An 18,403-nucleotide genomic window follows, 5' to 3' on the forward strand; every position below is an offset into this window, starting at 1 on the left:
CCTGTGAAATGGAGCTGCTGGAGCACAGGACCTGAGAGCCCTCGGGGTGGATGGGTGACCCCTATGGCCCACCCACTTGACCTCCAGGCCCTCCTGCAAAGGAAGAGGGCAAAGAGTGGGGAATGAAGAGATTGGGTGGCGGAGAAAGCCGAATATTAATCCATCCCTTTCAGGAGGGAGCTTCTCCCCCTTGGTCTCTAAAATCTCCTAAAATCTGATTTTGTGGGAAGTCATTGGCCCAAGGGAGGCCCGTTTCCCTGGCAACCATTTTCCTCTCTCAGCCCCCTCCGTACAAGCCCCCCTGTTCGTCTCTATAGAGGCTCATGAAGTTGCCATGGCAACAAGGACCTCCAGTCCCCACACCTGGAGCCCAGACTGGGTACAGGGTGAAGAGGCCCCTGGGCAGGGACAGGGCCCAAGAGGGACATCAGGGGACTGGCTTCAGGCCAGCTCTCAGCTGTGGGAGCAAAGAGCAAACGCGCATTCCCCAGAACAGCCAGGGGTCTTCGCCTCAGGCCAGCCGCCACTCACAGGACAGGGCGGACTCCCCTGCTCGAGCCCCTCCCCTCTTGGTCCAGCAGGGCTCTCCAAGGCTGGGAGTCCAACCCCTTTGGAGGCATGAGGAGCTCGGGTCTCAGGCCTGTTCTGCTGTGTGACCTTGGCACCTGGCTTCCCCTCTCTGGGCCTCATCTTGTTTACTGGCAAAATGGGGATGTTGGACTTGGTGGGATTTCCCAGCACCCCCACTGTGGTGTCTCCGAGCTGAAGAGCCTGTCTGGGATTGTTTGTGCCCAGACTGAAGCTCTCACTGGGCAGAGGCTCCCTGAGACCTCTTCATCCTCCTAATTTAAAACCCGCGTGAGGGGAACACCTTCTGAGGTTCGTGGGCTCATGGAAGGGCAGCCCAGGAGGCAGCCGGATCCCAGTTCTAGCCCCAACTCTGCCCTTCAGTAAATGGAGACCATGGGAACATTCTCGTCTGTTTCATCATCTGAAAATGGGTAGTAACTGGCTTTTCCTCCCTGGGTCATTGTAGGAGTGAGGGGATGTCTGCAAAGCGCTGAGTGTGGGGTGTGGCATGCAGTGGGAAGGGGACTGGCTGGGGGTTTTGGCTGTGAGACCGCAGGGAGAGGGAGGAAGGGTGAGCGGGGGTCCTCCATCTGCGCTCTGGCCTCTCCTGAGCCCCCGCAGCCCTGAACGGTGTCTGGTTAGGGTCCCTCTGTGTTCCCAGATTATTGTGGGCCCAGCGGCATCCGGGAGAGTGCGGGGCCAGCCTTTGATGCTCCCCCTGGGCTCGGGGCTGGGCCCCGGGGACCTGTGACAGCCCTCTCTGGCCCCATTCTGCTTCCTGACCCCCAGCCCAGCTCTAATTGGGCTGTCAGCGCACCCCCGGCTTGTCTCTCTGGCAGACGGGGCGTCTCTTCCCAGCGCTGTGCTTACTGTGAAGATGGGGGGAAGCCCTGGGGGCCCAAAGAGGTGGGACACTAACTGCAGCCCCCACCAGAGTGACAGTGGGTGACAGAGGGCATTCCAAGTGCTCCTTGAGCCCACCGCCCTCAGAGGCGTCTCTGTCCCACTGAGGGACTCTCCTAGTGGATCGAGGAGGCTTAGGCAGCCCTGCCCCCCCAGAAGAGACTGTAGGGCTGTGGAATGTTCTCTTTCCTCCATTGTGAAGTGAGGGTGGTTGGGCCTCCGTGTGGGTCAGAGCAGCCAGCCGTGGAGGCAAAAGCAGATGCGGGGGTCTGGAGAGCCTTGGCCTGGGAGTGGGGTCAGGCAGCAGAGGTGCCGTCAGAGGGAGCCTTGGCCTGGTGGGGCTGGGGCCTGGGCACAGTTTTGGGGCCGGGAGGCTGTGAGCTCAGCGTTTTCTCTGTGTTTCAGGTCTCCCATGAGTTTGCCATCAACTTCAACCCCACCAACCCCTTCTGCTCGGGTGAGTGTCAGGTCCACCTGCATGTGCCCTGGGTTCCTGCCAGGCCTGGCCATCTCCCTGGGGGGAGGAGGGGCGGAGTCCAGCTTTCCGTCCTTTTCTCCCATCCCCTCTCCCTCACACGTGCTCAGAGTGACAGATGGGGAAGAGCTGGAGGTTGGAGTCAGGCAGTCCTGGATGCAAGGCAGCTGCTGCCCTTTCCCGGCAGTGTGACCTTGGAGAGATCACTGCACCTCTCTGGGCCTTTGCCTTCTCACCTCCCTCCGCCCTTGCTGGGAGGGCCTGGCCCTGCCCCACCCTGCACCCCCTACCTTCGACAAGGAGCCTTGGCACCCAAAGACTGAGGGTTCTTGGGGGGTGAGGAGAGGAGGAAGGGGCAGGAAGTGAGCTTGGTGTCTGTGCTCACCCCTGGGCCTCCCAGAGTCAGTTAAGAAACTATCGGAGGAGAAGGGGACCCAGGAGGGTGTGGAGGAGGGTGGTCCCTATCGCCGTGACACCTTGCAGCCTAGGGTTTGGCTGAGTGTAGCACTGACCTTCCCTGGGCATCCCTGAAGCTGGGCCAGGTTTGTACTTGGAAAGGAAATGCATCAAGTTGCCAACTCGGGGACAATGCTGAGACTCAGAAGCCATGGGCATCTGTTGGCCGGAAACATGGCCCTGCACTTCTGCTGGGTCTGTGGTTTGGAGCAGGTCACCAGAGACGTTCTGTCCAGGTTCTGGTGGGTTAACCTCCTCCCCAGCCAGAGGCGTCTGGACAGGGCCACAGGGCAGGGGACGTTCTTCGGCTCGGAGCAGCAGCTGTTCACAGAGCACCTACTGTGTGCAGGGGCTGTGCAAGCATGTCAGTACCCCCAACCCTGAGCAGAAGCCATAGCATGTCCAGAAGGACCTCCAGATGGCCTCCCATGCTCCAGAGCACCACTGCAGGCTTTGCCGCGCCCCTTCTCTGGGAAGAGCCCATGGGACCTACTCTGGCCAACAGGACAAGGGTATGGATTCTCGGTCCCACTGACAGACAGGGAAACGGGCTCGGAAAGATTAGACAGCTCGCCCCAGGTGCCACAGCTAAGAAGTGGCAAAGGTAGGATTCGAACTCAGGTCTGTCTGACTCCACATTCAGGGCTCTTTGCTTTATACCACCCTGGCCCTGCCTTCTGGGAGCTTCCAGTCTCACAGAGCCCGCAGTGGCCTCGGCAGGGGCCTTTGGGGTGAGCGTGAAACAGACGCTTGGTCAGCAGTCGGGATGAGAGTGGATGTGGCGCAGGGAGGACCGGGATGACCCAGACCCTTCTCCCCGAGGCAGGCGTGGACGGCATCGCCCAGGCGTACTCGGCTTGCCTGCCCCACATCCGCTTCTACGGTCCCACCAATTTCTCTCCCATCGTCAACCACGTGGCCCGGTTTGCGGCCCAGGCCACGCAGCAGCAGACGGCCACGGTGAGTAGACAGCCACCGGCGTGGATGTGCAGGACAGGGCTGGCACTGCTGGGCCCTCCTGCCTGTCATGAGCCGTGGCCAGACTGAGTCCCATCCTCCCTACCCCACCCACCCCGGTGGGCCTGGCCAGCTGGGTATTCTGCCTTCCCATGTTCTAAAAGCCTAGATGCCTCTCTCTGGGCCTCAGTTTACCTGTAAAGATGGTAAGAGGGTTGGATCAAGCTCAGCATGATTATCCTGGCTTCTTGGAGCACAGACTTGAGGCAGACGCAGCAGCTCTGTACATGCTTGGTGGGCAACAGGGCTGCAGTCAGTGGGTGGGGCCTGCCCAGGGCAGAGGGTACTCATTACTCCTGAGACGCATGGAAACTGGCGACCGCGGTCCCTGCAGCCCTAAAGCTGACCCTCTGGGCCACGTGGTTCCAATAGGACAGCCCCCATCTGACACTGAGGGCTGCAGAGCCGCCAGGCCCTGGCTGGGTGCTCAGTGGCGAGGCTGGAGCCTGGCCCACCTGAGGCTGCCACGGCTGCTGCGTGGCATCTGGAATATCTGGCAAACGGCTGTCCTGGGCATCTGTATCCCTGGTCCTCTCCCTGCCCCCCAGGCCAGGCCCAGTGCCAGTGTTGGAGTCACCAAAGGTCACCTTGCCCCCTCTCCTGCCCTCCACCAGCACCTGCCCTGACCTCACTCTGCCACGTGAGTTGGGGGTCTTCTCCCCCTGCCCCAAGGGCAGTGCCCCAAGTAGCACTTCCCAGGCCCCGTGCCCCGTCCCCTGCATCAGGCTCGAGCTGAGGCTGCGATCCCGGCCCCCAGCCCCAGGTGGTGCAACCTGGACTGCCACTGAGACTTGGGTCTGATTCCCACCCCCTGGGAGACCCCACAAGCCCCTGCCCCTCCCCAGGCTTCCTCCTCTGCAAGGAAGGGGTTGCTGCATGAATGCCGAAGTCCCTTCTTGACTGTCCTTTCCACCCTGAATCCGAGATATCACCCCGAACCCGCCCGCTGCCCCGTTGCCCCGGCCACCGCCGGCCCTCACTGGACTGCGCAGCCACCCTCACCGCTCTCGCCCTGCTGCCCGTTCTCCTCCCCAGCCTCTCCCTCCTCAGCGACCTCCTCTCCTTACCCTACGCCTTCCTTCACTGACAACCATTCCAGACCATTCTGCCACCCACCTCCCTCCTGTCCCTCAGACGTGCCAAGCTTGCCCCCGCTGAGCCTGTGACCTGCTGTCTCCTCTGCCTGGAGAGTCCTCCTTCGACTCTCTGCCTGGCTGGCTCTGTCCCCTTCCTCAGTGTCCCCTCGAATGCCAGCCCCAGCGGCCTTCCTTGACCACCCATCTGAAGTCAATGCCCCGGCCTTCTCTGTGTATTCCCGTCTTGACTCTGACGATGGTGGCCACATCTCCTTCACATCCACGTGTCTCCTCTGTTTTGTCTCCCCTGTTGCACTCTCGGCCCTGGGGCCGGGCTGTCACCCCTGCTGGCCTGCACTGGGCCCTCGTCGTGCTCCGGGAATGGATGGATTTAAGTTGGCCCTGCTGTGGGCAGTGCGCTGTGCAAGGCTCAGGAGGCGGAGGAGGGGCTCAGTTAGGGCCTCTCCCAAAGGGAAAGGGACCTGCTCCCGTTGGGACCACCCAGAGGAGGGAGGCTCCCACCTGGTCACGAGGCAGGTGGAGGTGGGCTTCCCGGAGGGGGCGGCAAAGATGGAAGCGGGGGTCATGAGAGGGAGAGAAGAGGACAGCAGGGCTGGCCTGGGGAGGGCAGGACAGCAGGACATGGTCTGGTGTTCGGGAGGCCGCAGAGGAGGGTCTGTGAGGAGGGGGTCCTGGGGCCAGAGTTTAAATGCTGCCCCCGTCCCTTCCTTACTGTGTGATGTGGGTAAATCACTTAACTTCTCTGAACCCGTTTGCTTGTTTGTCCAATGGGAATACTAATAGGCCCTACCTGGAGGAGGTGGCGTTAGGATGAGATGAGCTAACGCAACACCTGGCACCCCGAGAGACCTGAAGCCCAAGAGAGGACCGTGGCACAGGTTCTGGGACGAGCCCCTGGCAGAGGGGACACAGGCGCCAGGGACCAGGAACCAGCAGGGGGGGCACCCAGTGTGCGGTCGAAAGGAAGGCAGGCGGTGGTCTCTGCTGCGGGGAGCGCCATCCCCTCTGGGCCAGCCTGGTCGTGGCGCTGCGCTGCGGGCCTGAGACAAGCCACCTTCTGGGCTGAGGCCTTTATCAAATAGGAGCAGTAAAGCCCCAGGGGCGGGGAGGGTCCGGGCCACCAGAGTGGGACAGCCACCGGACAGGCCTGTGAGTGGCTTCTTTTTAATTCCTGGGGGCGGGGCCAGGGCTGGTAGGAGAGGGCGGAGGAGAGGCAGCCCTTCAGCCTGCACCCCATTTGGATCCCATGGGCAGCCAGGCCATTGTCCCGCCCAGTCTGGTCTGGGCCTGAGCCAGCTTTCAAAGGGATGGAGACAAGGCCTGCATTCTTGTGGAGGGCAGGGAATGGGCAGGCTCAGGAATGAAGCCCCGTGGGGCAGGGCTCTCTCACCTGCTGGTCGGGCAGGACTGGGCAGGAGATGGGGTGTGGGGGAGAAGGGGGCTTTGCATGCTGGATCCTGGTCTGCAGGGGGCTTGGACCCCAGGGGAGGCCAGGAAGGGTGTCTGAGCTCTGGGGAACAACTGCTGAGGGCCCCCCAGAGGGGAGAACTTGGCGCTTCCTGTGACCAGTCCTCATCCTTTCCACACCCCGGGCCACTTATCATGGCCTGGTCCTCCCAACCTGGGGAGGTGGGCTCCTCCTGGCTCCCCTCCTTCAGGAAGCATTGTCACCCACCCCAGCTGAGTGACCTTGGGCCATCTGCAAGCATCTCTGGGCTGCAGGAGCAGGGCTAGGCAGTCTCTATTGGCCCCTCCCACTCTGATGTCCAAGAAGACACAGCCGCTTCTCCACCTCCTGCCTCTCTTTACTCCATGCTACCTCTCACTGTGCACCGAAGGTGGAGCTGCCCGGTGGTGCAGCCTCAAGCTCCCGAGGCCCATCAACCTGGTTCAAACCCTGGTTCCCCGACTTCCTGGCTGCGTGGCCCAGGGCAGGTTGCTTAAGCTCTTTGAATCTCAGTCTCCTCACCTGTACAATGGGCATGATGGAACAGTAGCTGCCTCAAGGAACGTTGTGAGGATTCAACCAGATCAGCATGTAGATTGCTCCGCACAGTGCCTGGCACACAGTAAGCACTCAATAAATGTGGGTGGCTGAATCTTCCAGGGACACCTCTTGGGCCAGCGTTTGGTGGCGCTGAGCACATTTAGGCCCAAGGCAAAAGGAGATAATATATGGATTAACTGGCGCTTTTGTGCAGCTGCTTTTGGGGGAACACTTGGTGTGGCTTCACCCTCCCTGTCCGGAGACACCTGCATGTGCGTCCACACCCATGTGCAGGAAATTGAGAGCGGGGGCGAGCATCTCTTCAGGCAGGCCCGCGCCCTCCAGTTCGTTCACACAGCACGTCTTTACCGAACGTATTCTCCGCAGCACTGGAGACCAGGATGCGCACAGTATGCCTCTGCCCTCTCAGCCCGCAGCCCAGGGGGAGCCAGGCCGGAAATGGCAGCTGTGACGCCGCGCAATTAAACCAGGCTGAGACTCGGAGGATGCTTAAGAGTTAGTCTCGTGAAGTGTATGCGTGCACATGCATGAGTGTATGTGGGTGTGCGTGGAGTGTCCCAGGCAGAGGGAACCGTGTATCCAAGGCCTGGAGGCATGGCTTGTGGGCGTAACTGGAGGAAGGAGTGTGGTGTCAGAGGGGCGTGGGGTAGATGAGGTTGAAAAGGTAGGCTGGCTCCCGCAGGGCCCTGGAAGCCAGTGAGGAATCTGGATTTTCTCTTGAGGGCAGTGGGGAGCCACTGAAGGACATTAAGAGGTTCCGGGGGGCCAGGGGACTCCCATCATGGGGCCTTCATCCTTCCCTCTGCTCTGGCCCACAAGACCTGGGCCTTGCTGTCTGTGGCCCACTCCTGGTTGGCCACCTAGGCGTCTGGTGTCCCAGTGGAGGGGAGCAGGGAAGCAGCCAGGACCCTGGGAATGTCCCCCACCCTCCGCCCGACCCCCAGGGTGCTTGCAGCCAGCTTCTCAGAAATAAGCCAGGGAGTGAGTGCAGCTTCCCCGACTCTGCCTGGAACTGCTGTGGTCAAGTCAGTTTCTGGTAAATCCAATCACACGTTAAATGCATTAGGGGAAGCAGCTACTTTCAGCCCTAGAAACCTGAAGAACCTCTGCGTACAGGCCAGAGATACTCCATCCTGGAAATGTGTTGGGAGTTTGGGTTTTTGCTTCCACCTGCCAGTGATTGGCTGTGTTTCTGGAGTATGGACAGGGCGTCAGGGCCGTGAGAAGCGGAAGAGGGTGCCAGGGCCGACCCAAGGAGTTGTCGGGGTGTGGGGGGAGACGGCGGTGTCCAGACGAGCCCTCCCCGAGGCGGGATTCTGGCAGTAGGAGCAGAGCTTAGGCTGGGGAGAGCCTCCACGTCTGCCTGGGACGGAGGAGCTCAGATGAGTGGAAGCTGTGGCTGGGAAGGGGGTGCCAGGCAGAAGGAAGTAAAGGGGGGAAGGTGTGGAGGTGGGAAGGCGTGGGGTGAGGTGGACCAGGACTGTGGGTGGGGACGGCAGACCCCCTCCCACCTCCTGCCTGATTCCACCCTTCAGTGTCCCCGTCCACAGCCCCTCCCACCTCCCCTCTAAACTGTCTTGGGGGGTGGGCCGTGGACCCCTGGGTTGTAACAGAGCTTAGAGGCTCTTGGTCAACCTCGGCTCCACCCAGGATGGGCAGCTGCACTTCCACTGCCCAGGCTGCTGACCCAAGACTGGGCACGTGGCGGTGGGCGTGTGTTGGCTGGCTGCACACAGGAGCAAGGGTTACTGTCCAGCACGATGGGTCTGGGCTGCCCTGCTGGACACTCAGGCCTTCCGACATTGGGTGCTGGGTGACAGGTTGTGGAAAGCGCCCGGTGCGGGGCCCCACTATTGGAGAGACAGCTGCAGGCCACGGATGCCACGGGCGGTGAGGAGGACACTGTGGAAAGAGCCCCGACTTTGGAGTCAGCCGGGCTTGGGTTTGAATCTAGACTCTGCCATTCCTGGCTGTGAGGCCTTGAGCAGGCCACTGAGCCTCTCTCAGCCCGTCTCCTCATCTCTACAAGGAGAACCACAATGTGAGGGTGACAGGGAGCATCTGTCTGCTCACCGTCACTGTGTGTTATCAGAGACTTCCTTGCCCTGTCACTTGGTGCCCCCAGGCACTGCAGGCCCTGTCTGCTCCCACCTCCCTGGGGAGGAAGGCGCCAAGGCTGGGAGGCAGGCCCAGGCGGGGCTCTCCACGTCTCCTAGTGTAGGCGCCTGGCTGACTGAAAGGAGAGAGCCAAGAGGGCTGTGAGGAGAGGGGAGACCGTCCCACCCACTGAGGGTGAGGCTGCTGACCACGCCAAGCGTTCTTTCCTTTCCTCATGCCAGGCATCTCTCAGTGCCTTCCTTCCTGCCAGCTTAGGTGTCTTGGACATACTGCCCTGGACTACTTCTGGTGGGATGGAAGTGGGGTTTGAGGACCACTTAGGGAAGGGGTGCTGGGACGATGCTGGGCTGTGGGGGGACGAGGGTCTGGATGGCTTATGAGGCCCTCCCAACCCCAGGGATGGGGGCCTGGCGGCAGCAGCCCTCCAGTACAGGGATTCAGGCCGCCGTCTCCATAGCAACAGGTATCCCCAGCCAAGGGATTGGTCTCTTAAAGGCACAGTGCAGGCAGAGCTGGACTGCTGCTGCCCGGCGCTGGGGGTTAGGGTGGTGGAGTCTATGCCGCCATGAAGCTCACCTCATTGCTTTTGTCCACAGTTGTGCTTGGGGGACAGGCAGGAGAGCGAGGCATCCTAGGGGGCTTCACTTGTGTCTTCTGTGTGTTCCGCAGGGAGCAGATGGGTGAGATGGTAGCCAAGTGCTGACCTGGGGTCTGGCTTGGTCCTGCCCTCCTTAGCTCCCTGACCTTGACTAGTCTGGGCCCCAAATTCTTCTCCCGAGAATCAGAAGGGTCAGACTAGAAGGCAAAAGCCCCAAACAGAGAATATGAGGCTACAAGAGCTTTTCTGGTTTTTTATGGGTGGGGAAAACTGAGTTCCTCAAAAAGGGGATACAGGATGCTAAGGACAGAGCTGAGGTGTAACTGAGGTCTCGGCCAGCTTCACATCCCGGGTCTCTGCCCACAGGATTGTCCAGGGAGCTCTCCTGAACTTCACTCCCTCACCCCACCTTTGCAGTTTATACTACAGCCACCTATCGCCCACAGTAATTATTCAGTTCTTTTCTTAATTTGATAAAGAAAGTTTATAACCCACTGTGAGTGAAAAGTCAGTTATCACTTGCTATAAATAGAAAATAACAATAAAAATAAATACATCAAACTGTACAAGATATTTAAGCCTAGAGACTGTCGCCCCTGAACTCTGAGTGTCCCGCCCTCTCTCTTGAATAAGGACGGGTAGGGATGTCAGAGAGGCATAAAGACACACCAGCACCAGACTCCCGGGCGGTCTGCAGAATGGAAGAACTGTGCAAACCAGGCCCCTTCCCGCCAGGACTCGAGGCTGCGTCTCGTGTGTGACCCCACGTCCACTCTCTACTGGCAGAATTCTACAGCCCCAGAAGCACTGGCCTAGCTGACCTGCTTAGCTCCTGCCAGGCCTCTCAGAGGCCGTGCTCGCAGGGACAGTAGGGTCGCAGAGCAGGATGGCAGGCCTCCATGCACTGGGGGCAGAGGGGAGGCTGCTCCCGGGCTCCACTGGCCAGAACGCATCTCCCTCCCCAGCCGTGGCCTGACTGCACAGATGCAGCTGTCCATTAGCGCCACGGCCACGCGGCAGGCGTGTTCTCTTTTGAGAGGTGCAGCCACTCTCACTGTGCAGGGGAGGAAACTGAGGCACAGCGAGTTGCCCAGAGTCCCACAGTGTGGCGACTGGCAGAGCCCGGCCGAATGCAGGGCCCTCAGCCCCGAGCTGGGGTGTCTGAGATGGCAGATACGGTGGAGGACGAGGGCACTGGGTGCTTCGGGCTGCGACCAGGTCAGGGTGTAGATGGAGGAGAGGCTGGCGGGGGCCGAGGCAGTGGGGAAGGTGGCCGGGATTTGGCTACAGTTAGGGAAGAAGAGCCACCTTCCTCGCAGGAGCCAGAGGGTGTGGGCTGGGAGAGGGGGCGGGGAGAGGGGTGCTGTGCTGAGGCCCCGGCTGCCTGGCCCCCTGCAGCAGTACTTCATCCTGCTCATCATCACGGACGGCGTCATCAGCGACATGGAGGAGACGCGGCACGCTGTGGTGCAGGCCTCCAAGCTGCCCATGTCCATCATCATCGTGGGCGTGGGCAACGCTGACTTCGCGGCCATGGAATTCCTGGATGGGGACAGCCGCACGCTGCGCTCCTACACCGGGGAGGAGGCGGCCCGGGACATCGTGCAGTTCGTGCCCTTCCGAGAGTTCCGCAACGTGAGTGTGGGCCCAGGCAGGGGTGCGGGGCGGTAGGGGACCCCAGTGCCAGAGTTAATATCAAGGAGGGGAGTCTTGGGGTTGTCTGCCCAATCCTAGGCTCCTCTAGTCTCAGCAACATTGACTGTGTCCTTCCTGAGGGCCTACTATGTGCCCAGCACCCTGCCAGGCCCTGCCCCCAGACAAGGCTATGTGACAGTGTGAGCGCTTGCTTCAGCATGCTGACGGAGCACAGGGGAGCGGGGCCCAGCCCAGGAAGCCCTGCCCTCCAACTCGGGGCCGGGCAGAAGTAGGCAAAGCATTCAGGGCAGACAGAGGGACAGTGCAAAGGCCCAGAGGTGAGAGGGGCCTTCCTGGCAATCACACCTAACCCAACCTCCTCACTTCACATTTTAGAATGGCCCCCTCCTCCCTAAGGGCCACTGCAGGGGGGACTGGTGGCCTCACCTTGTTCCTGGAGGTGGCTCTGGTCCCATTTGCAGGTAACCCCCGGTCTGCCCACAGGAGGCTAGGATTGGCTTCTTAGTCGCTGCCCTGGCAGCTGGGCCCATAAGGAGCCCCAGAGGGAGCACAGTCTCTCAGATGCCACAACTGTACTGCCAGCCTAGGGCCTGACTCTTGTTTGACCAGAGGCACACTGTCACACTGTGTGGCCTTGGGCAAGCCCTTGACGTCTCTGGACCTCAGTCCCCTTGGCCATAAGGGCCTCTCCAAGTGCTGTGGCTCAGATCCTGGGAGCCAATCCCAGCAAGAACTGACCACTCTGTTTTGTACCCAGTGGTCCTCACATCTCTGCCCAGTACCCCCTGGGCTGGCCTGAGATAGTTCGGCTCCTTCCGCTGGAGCATTAGCTTCCTGAGGACAAATGCTGGGCGTCGGCCACCCATTCGTGCTGACACTGACTGAGCCCCTCCCCGAGCCTGGCCTGTGGCTGGGCATTCAGTGGTGAATGAGACAGTCACGGCGTTTATAGCAGCCAAGAAGGTGCTCAGGCCACGTCTGCCAGATGAGTAGGCTGTGCAGCTGGCCTCCCCCGCCTCTTTCCCCGGAAACCCTCCCACAGACAAACCCATCCTAAGGCCTTACTCCCCAGCATCACAAGGGCTCAGGCTGAGTTACTAACACCCGGCATAAAGGCAGGCACAGGGCGTGGAGGGCTGGCGGGCACGGGCCAGGATGGGGGACGCTAGTTTTTGCCAGCCTGGTCCCTCCGCCCAGATCCTGTCCTCCAGGGACACCTTCTGTAGCAGCTCTCCGGGCCTGAGGCCCCTCACAACTTCCGTTCTGTAATCCTCACTCTTCCTCTTTTCCCCCTTTCCCCTCACCCTCGACCCTGCAGGCAGCAAAAGAGACCTTGGCCAAAGCAGTGCTGGCGGAGCTGCCCCAACAAGTCGTGCAGTATTTCAAGCATAAAAACCTGCCCCCCACCCACTCGGAGCCCGCCTGAGCGCGGCCCCCCCCCCGCCCCCCTGGCAGCAGCACGCCAGCTGGGCACCCACCCTGGGATGCCCACCCCCCTGAACGCCGGCCCCCGGACGCCCACGCTCACCCTGCTTCCTTGTGCGTGGCCTTTTTTACCAATCCACATTTTTATTTTTTACAACCAGACCTCCACCCCCAGTCTCTCCCAGCCCAGCTGGGCTTCCTTTGTTCCAGTCACTGATGATGCTTCCAGGCCAAACTGGCTTCCTCTCCCCACCCCGCCACTCTTAAGTATTGAATGTACTTTGTATAATTTTAGTGGAATTATTGTTATTAAAGAGAATAAAATTTTTACAATCATAACTGGCTTCTTCCAAGTAACTGGCTGCAGACTCTGAAAGGAACGTGTCCCCGGGGCATCCTTTGTGTCGTAGACTGCACCTAACGCCTGCTGTTTTTTAATACTGTGACCATGTTCTCTATCTGTTATACTCAGGGTAATAAAGGAGTTTCAGATGTCCCTGTGTCAACTCCTTCCTCAGCCCAGACCCGATGGGCTCACTCATCTGGGAAAGGAAACAGGAAAACCACTTTCCCCAGGCAGCCTGTGAAGCTGCTACTTGGGGACATGCAGTCCACATGAACAGGGTGCCTCTGTTACATGGGCACAGAACCTGGCACACTGTACATGCTCAATAAATATTTGCGGATGAATAGAACACATGGGTCCCCACAGCAACTGTAGGCTTTCTGGCCCCTGCAGAGCCCACACCAGTGTTCCTGGGAATCCCCACATGCTGGCCCAGCAGGGTGCCCTCCGCTCCTTCCTCTTGGTCCACACTCTGTCCTGCGTTCCACCACCCCCCCAACACACACACACCCCCACAGGACAGCAGCCACTGCCGCCCATTTGCTCCTCCTCCAGCTCTCCCAGCCCTGGGCTCAGCCCGTGGTCTGCAGCAGTGAAAGCCTCTGGCCTGAGGATGCTGAACAGGGCTGCTTCTGCCCCTGCGGACAGCAGCCATTGGCTTCTACCACATGCCCCCTCCAGGCCAGGCCCAACTTCATGAAACCAGCCAGGGGACCAATCTTGAAACCCGAGCCATCGTCCTAGTCCCCTGCTCTCTTCCACATAACACATCTCTCTCTCTCTTATCCACCTCCCCCTTGGAGTTCCAGCTAGCCCCTTTGCTACAGGCTTATGTGTAACCTAATAACAACTACCATTTATTAAGCACTGTTTCCAGCTCTGTACCAAGTGCTTCACAGGCATAATCTGGATGAACCCTTCCAACAGCCCCTGCCTAGGAGCATTTCAGAGATGAGGAAACAAGCAGAGAAGCTAATCGAATCTATGAGAGGCAGAGCCAGAACTTAGATCCGGGTCTGGCTGGCTCCAGAGCCCCCACTTGTTCCACTGCACTGAACGGCTTCCGCTCGAGCTGCTGATGAACCTGCCCCCCTCTCCACGGACACTGGGAGTCAGTCATCTCGACCTACCCCCCAGGGCAGTAATCCTTGGTAGTGACCTGCTGGCCCTGGGTGGTGTGCCCGGCAGTTTCCACCTCTAGGGGCCTGGTGATCTCAGGAGCCAGTGCCATCCTCGGGGACTGAGTGACGGATGTCTTCATCCTAAGCTTCCAGTGCCTCTGCGGATTCTGTGGCCACCAAACGCCGGCTGAAATATCCTTTAGGGTGACCTCCACTCCTAGAGGGCTGCAGGACCGCAGGTAGCCCTGATTTCCCCAAGGACCCAGGGGCCAGCTCGGCAGCATGGATGGAATCCTACGACCAGCGCGCCTGGCTCCTTGGTCCACGCCTCACCCTTGCTCAGGCCAGCTGCAAGACTGGGTGCTGGTCGACACAGCACAAGACTGCTTGTTTACCCTCCCGTTGGGTAGCTGAAGTGAGTCTAGCTGGATGTCACACCCAGGGAAGTTGGTACCCTCTCCAACCTGAGAGGACCTGTCAAGTTCCGATTGCCCAGAGGCTTCTCTAGGGGAGCAGCCTTCTCCCAGCCTCATCCCCTCCTCAGCCCCCAGGGCACGGGGGTATTGGGGTGACCACTCCTCATGCAGACCTCTCCCTTTCGCCTCCCCCTGGGAGTAACTTAGCAGCCTGGGGAGACTGACATCTATTGGGCCATGTTAAGGCAGAGTCCTGCCTTGCATCAGGGTCCATCCCAAATGCGCAAACTTACGGGCCAACTCCCTCAGGTGTGGTGCCTGCAGCCCCCACTTCTGGGCTTCATGTGGGAGCCGCCCCAGCCACAACTGCCCTTTCTGCCCCTGTCTCTGCCTGAGGTTGGATGGATCACTCAAGCAAGCCCTTTACTCCCAGCGGGCCCGAGTTCACAGGAGAAAGGCATGTGCCTGAACTGACCAGGCCACACCACCTAAAAAAACCCAAATCCGTCAGTCCTGGGGATGTAACATACAGCATGCTGATAGAATTGATAACACTGCATGGTATATTTGAAAGTTGCTAAGAGAGTTAAATCTTAAAAGCTCTTATCAAAAAGGAAAAAAATTTTTCTGTGTCATGATGGATCATTTTGCAATATATATAAATATTGAACAATTATGTTACACACCTGAAACCAATAAAATGTTACACGTCAATTATATCTCAATAAAAACCAACCAATCAACCAAGCCTTAGAGCTGCTCCTTGGTTCTGACACATGGAGAGCAGGCTGAAAATAGAACCTGGAAACCCAACTGCAAGAGGCCTTCACCCTGAGTCCCCACCACTGAGACCTGGGCTGGCATTTATTTAAAAGTTTCACTGAAATCCCAGAAAGTCAGCTGTAAATTAAAGGCTCAAATTAATGTTCTGGTTCTGTCACCTACCTGTGCGACCTCAAGCAAGTTGTTATGCCACCATGAATTTTGGTTCCCTCTAGAAAATGTAGAGAAGAGGGGCTGGCCAGTAGCGTAGTAGTTAAGTTTGCGCACTCCACTTCGAAAGCCCAGGGTTCACCAGTTCAGATCCTGGGCACGGACATATACACTGCTTATCAAGCCATGCTGTGGCAGGTGTCCCACATGTAAAAAATAGAGGAAGATGGGCACAGATGTTAGCTCAAGGCCAATCTTCCTCAGCAAAAAAAGAGAAGGACTGGCAGCAGATGTTAGAGCCAATCTTCCGTGGAAAAAGAAAGTAGAGAAGAGCTGCTTCACAGGATTTTTTTTTTAGGATGAAGGACTACCATCCACAAAAATGGTCCATGAACGTCCCAAACAGTACCTGGCACATACACAGCAGGCCCTCGGCACACAGTGAATGAAAGACAGACATCAACCTAAGAGCTAATGATGTGCAGGACTGTTCCTCAGACAGTGAGGGAGGAGCCCCCGCCAACAGCCTCAGGCTCGGAGGGAAGGTCACCTCTGGGTCCTGCTGCCTGGCTCCTCTGCAAGCTCTGAGGCCTGTTACTGCTTCACTCTCCCGCTCCCCTAAACTGTTGCTCCAGCAGGTAAGGGAGCAAATGCCAGTCCTTGCCAGCATCACCAAGGCATGAATGTGCGACTGGCTTCTTGTGTTCAACTTGTAACTACAAAAGCGTTGCCAAGACTCTAGCCTCCCACTGAGCAGAACTTGCATTCCACACTGTTATGCATAAGTGGGCTGGGGACACCAGGAAATCAAGAAAATACCCAAGTGCAAATGATGGTGTGCTGCCACTGAGCTCTTTTTGTTTTTCCGGAGGGGCTTAAGATGACAGCTGAGCCACATACCCACGGCTAAGACACCAGAGCCAAGGAACCGGGTGTGCCTGAGCAATTAACATTTAGCTAGAGGGAGGTACACAGCAGAAGCTGGTAGTTGGAGCTTTGACGACCAGAGGCGACCCTTCATTGTGTCGGTGTTCTAGCTGCCACTTAGGAATGCTGGTAGGACAGAAAAACCTGCCAGAAATCACCACCGACAGCAGCTCTGGACACCCTGCCCAGAAGTGGGGGACGCCAGTGTAAGAGCATGAATCAGGATGACCATTTACTGAGCACTGTGTGCCAGATACCGCACCGAGGACCTACTCCAGATTATCTTTCACCCTCGCTAGGAAGTTGGTGTCATTATTCCTATTTACTGAGGAGGAAACTGAGGCCCAGAGAGGTTAAGGACCTTGTCCAGGTGATCCAGCTAGTAAATGTCTGGCTCCAAGCTCATAACCACTATGATACACCCAGGGAAGGTGGAACTAGGCTGAGTTCCCAGGGAGGAGAAGCAGAAGCAGTGGGGAAGTCTCAGGTGAATGAAGCTTGTCTCGGGTGGAGAGGAGGCAGACAGAAGGGAAGAAAGGCATGAGGTGGAGAGTGAAAGAGATGAGGACACAAAGGGCTAGCCCAGGTCACCCCCTGGTAGGGACTCGACTTTCAGTTCAGAATGCTCTTGAAAAAGCTGAAGCGCGCCCCCCCCCACCCCAACTCTGGACTCTGGATGTGCGAAGCCGGCTCTCCCCTCCTGGGTCCTGGGAAGAGGGCAGGTGCGTACACAGGCCTCCAGCCACCTCTCTGGGTCCAGTCACATCCGCCTCCCGTCTTTTTATGGATGGAAAAACAGATGCTGTGAATTTCATGCTCGTTTCTCCCCACCCAGGCGGGTGCAGAGCCGAAGGTAGACGGCCAGCAGGAAGTGGCTGAGAGGGCGTGGTGTGACACAAGCTGGACAGTCCAAAGAGAGCTGGCTGTGGGACTCCTCAGAGACAAGCCTTCTCCCTCACACGGTTCAAGAACTGTAAGACCACCACCACTCACAACAGCAGAAGCAGGTTTAAAGAAACCCACGCCACATTTGGGTTTCAGCCCTTGTTACCTAGTTATAAAGTCCCAATTATTTACGAAGACAGAAGGGTCTCCTGTCACCCCTGCTTTTTCTTCTTTTCTTTGGGCTTGAACCATACTGTCCACACTGGATGCTTTGCAAGGCTGCTTCCTCTGCTGGGCAGACCAGACCCTGTTTTGCTATTTGTGGTTTCTAGAGCCTGCTGTGTCTCAGTTCCAGTCTACAGAATGGGGACCGTGGAAGACGATGAAATGGTCACAGCGAGTCTCAATCTCACCGGAGACACCAGGGCAGAAATCTCAGTCTGAAAAGTTTCACCCTTCTCAACATAATCGAGCTGTTAGGGTAGCTGGGGAGGGAGTTGGGGGCACAAAATTCAGTATAGGAAAAGCGAGATCTGGTTCTCCTACAGGTTTAGCAGCTTTCGAGCTAATGTGTGTTTTTATTTATTTATTTTTTTTGAGGAAGACTAGCCCTGAGCTAACTGCTGCCAATCCTCCTCTTTGTTGCTGAGGAAGACTGGCCCTGAGCTAACATCCATGACCATCCTCCTCTACTTTATATGTGGGACGCCTACCACAGCATGGCGTGCCAAGCGGTGCCATGTCCGCACCTGGGATGCGAACCAGCGAACCCCGGGCCACCAAAGCGGAACGTGCGCACTTAACCGCTGCACCACCGGGCCGGCCCCTAATGTGTGTTTTTAATCCCTGCACCCTTCGTCAACTTTCCCCACCATCAACAGAGGCCAAGAGGTAGAACAACGGCCTCTTCCAAGTCAAACCACATAAACACGGTGACTGGGAGCCCTCGCTCTGCCTGCTGAAAGGATGTGAGGCTGCTCTGGATACGCGCTTCGGTACCAGCACAATCGCAGGAAGCATGAAGCAGAGAAGGTGCCTGCAGTTTCACCTGAATGTCTCGTTTGTCAGCAGGGGCCGGCGCGCCTGCACTGACAGTCAGGAACAATCAGCACACGGTACTTCTGAGAGGAGGAAGGACTCAGAAGGCATCAGTGACAGGCGAAGGGAAGTCACCATCTGGCAACGGGCACCAGAGTGTCGCCGCATTGGAGGGAAAGGAGGGGCTGGCTGAGATCCAGGGGCCTCTCTGCCCACGTTAAAACTGAGCAGCTTCTCTGCCTGCCAGCATCACAGTGTCAACACGTTCTGTGTGTCTCTCTCTCCGTCTCACACCAAGAAAGCAGAAACAACTGACGTAGGAACCAACGGGAAGAGAGAACCGTCCAGGCTCATTCCCCCGAAGCGGGGGAAAGTCCAGATTTTTTTTAAGCCCATGCCTCCCTCTGTCCTTGA

The 18,403-nt window shown here is 58.2% G+C and overlaps 1 protein-coding gene across 2 annotated transcripts in view; it reads left to right on the forward strand.

Annotated features, from left to right (window-relative positions):
* The window catches only part of CPNE2 (copine 2), a 46,352-nt gene extending 33,690 nt beyond the window's left edge, over positions 1-12,662 (forward strand). For both annotated transcript variants that reach the window (XM_070611917.1, XM_070611918.1), the window contains exons 13-16: positions 1,879-1,930; positions 3,231-3,364; positions 10,641-10,877; positions 12,217-12,662. In XM_070611917.1, coding sequence (XP_070468018.1) covers positions 1,879-1,930; positions 3,231-3,364; positions 10,641-10,877; positions 12,217-12,324 — 531 coding nt within the window. In that variant the 3' untranslated portion in view covers positions 12,325-12,662. The remainder of the gene's footprint in view (positions 1-1,878; positions 1,931-3,230; positions 3,365-10,640; positions 10,878-12,216) is intronic.
* Positions 12,663-18,403: the final 5,741 nt, after the last annotated feature.

The sequence above is a fragment of the Equus przewalskii genome, chromosome 3 (assembly GCF_037783145.1).
Source record: "Equus przewalskii isolate Varuska chromosome 3, EquPr2, whole genome shotgun sequence".
NCBI classification, from domain to species: domain Eukaryota; kingdom Metazoa; phylum Chordata; class Mammalia; order Perissodactyla; family Equidae; genus Equus; species Equus przewalskii.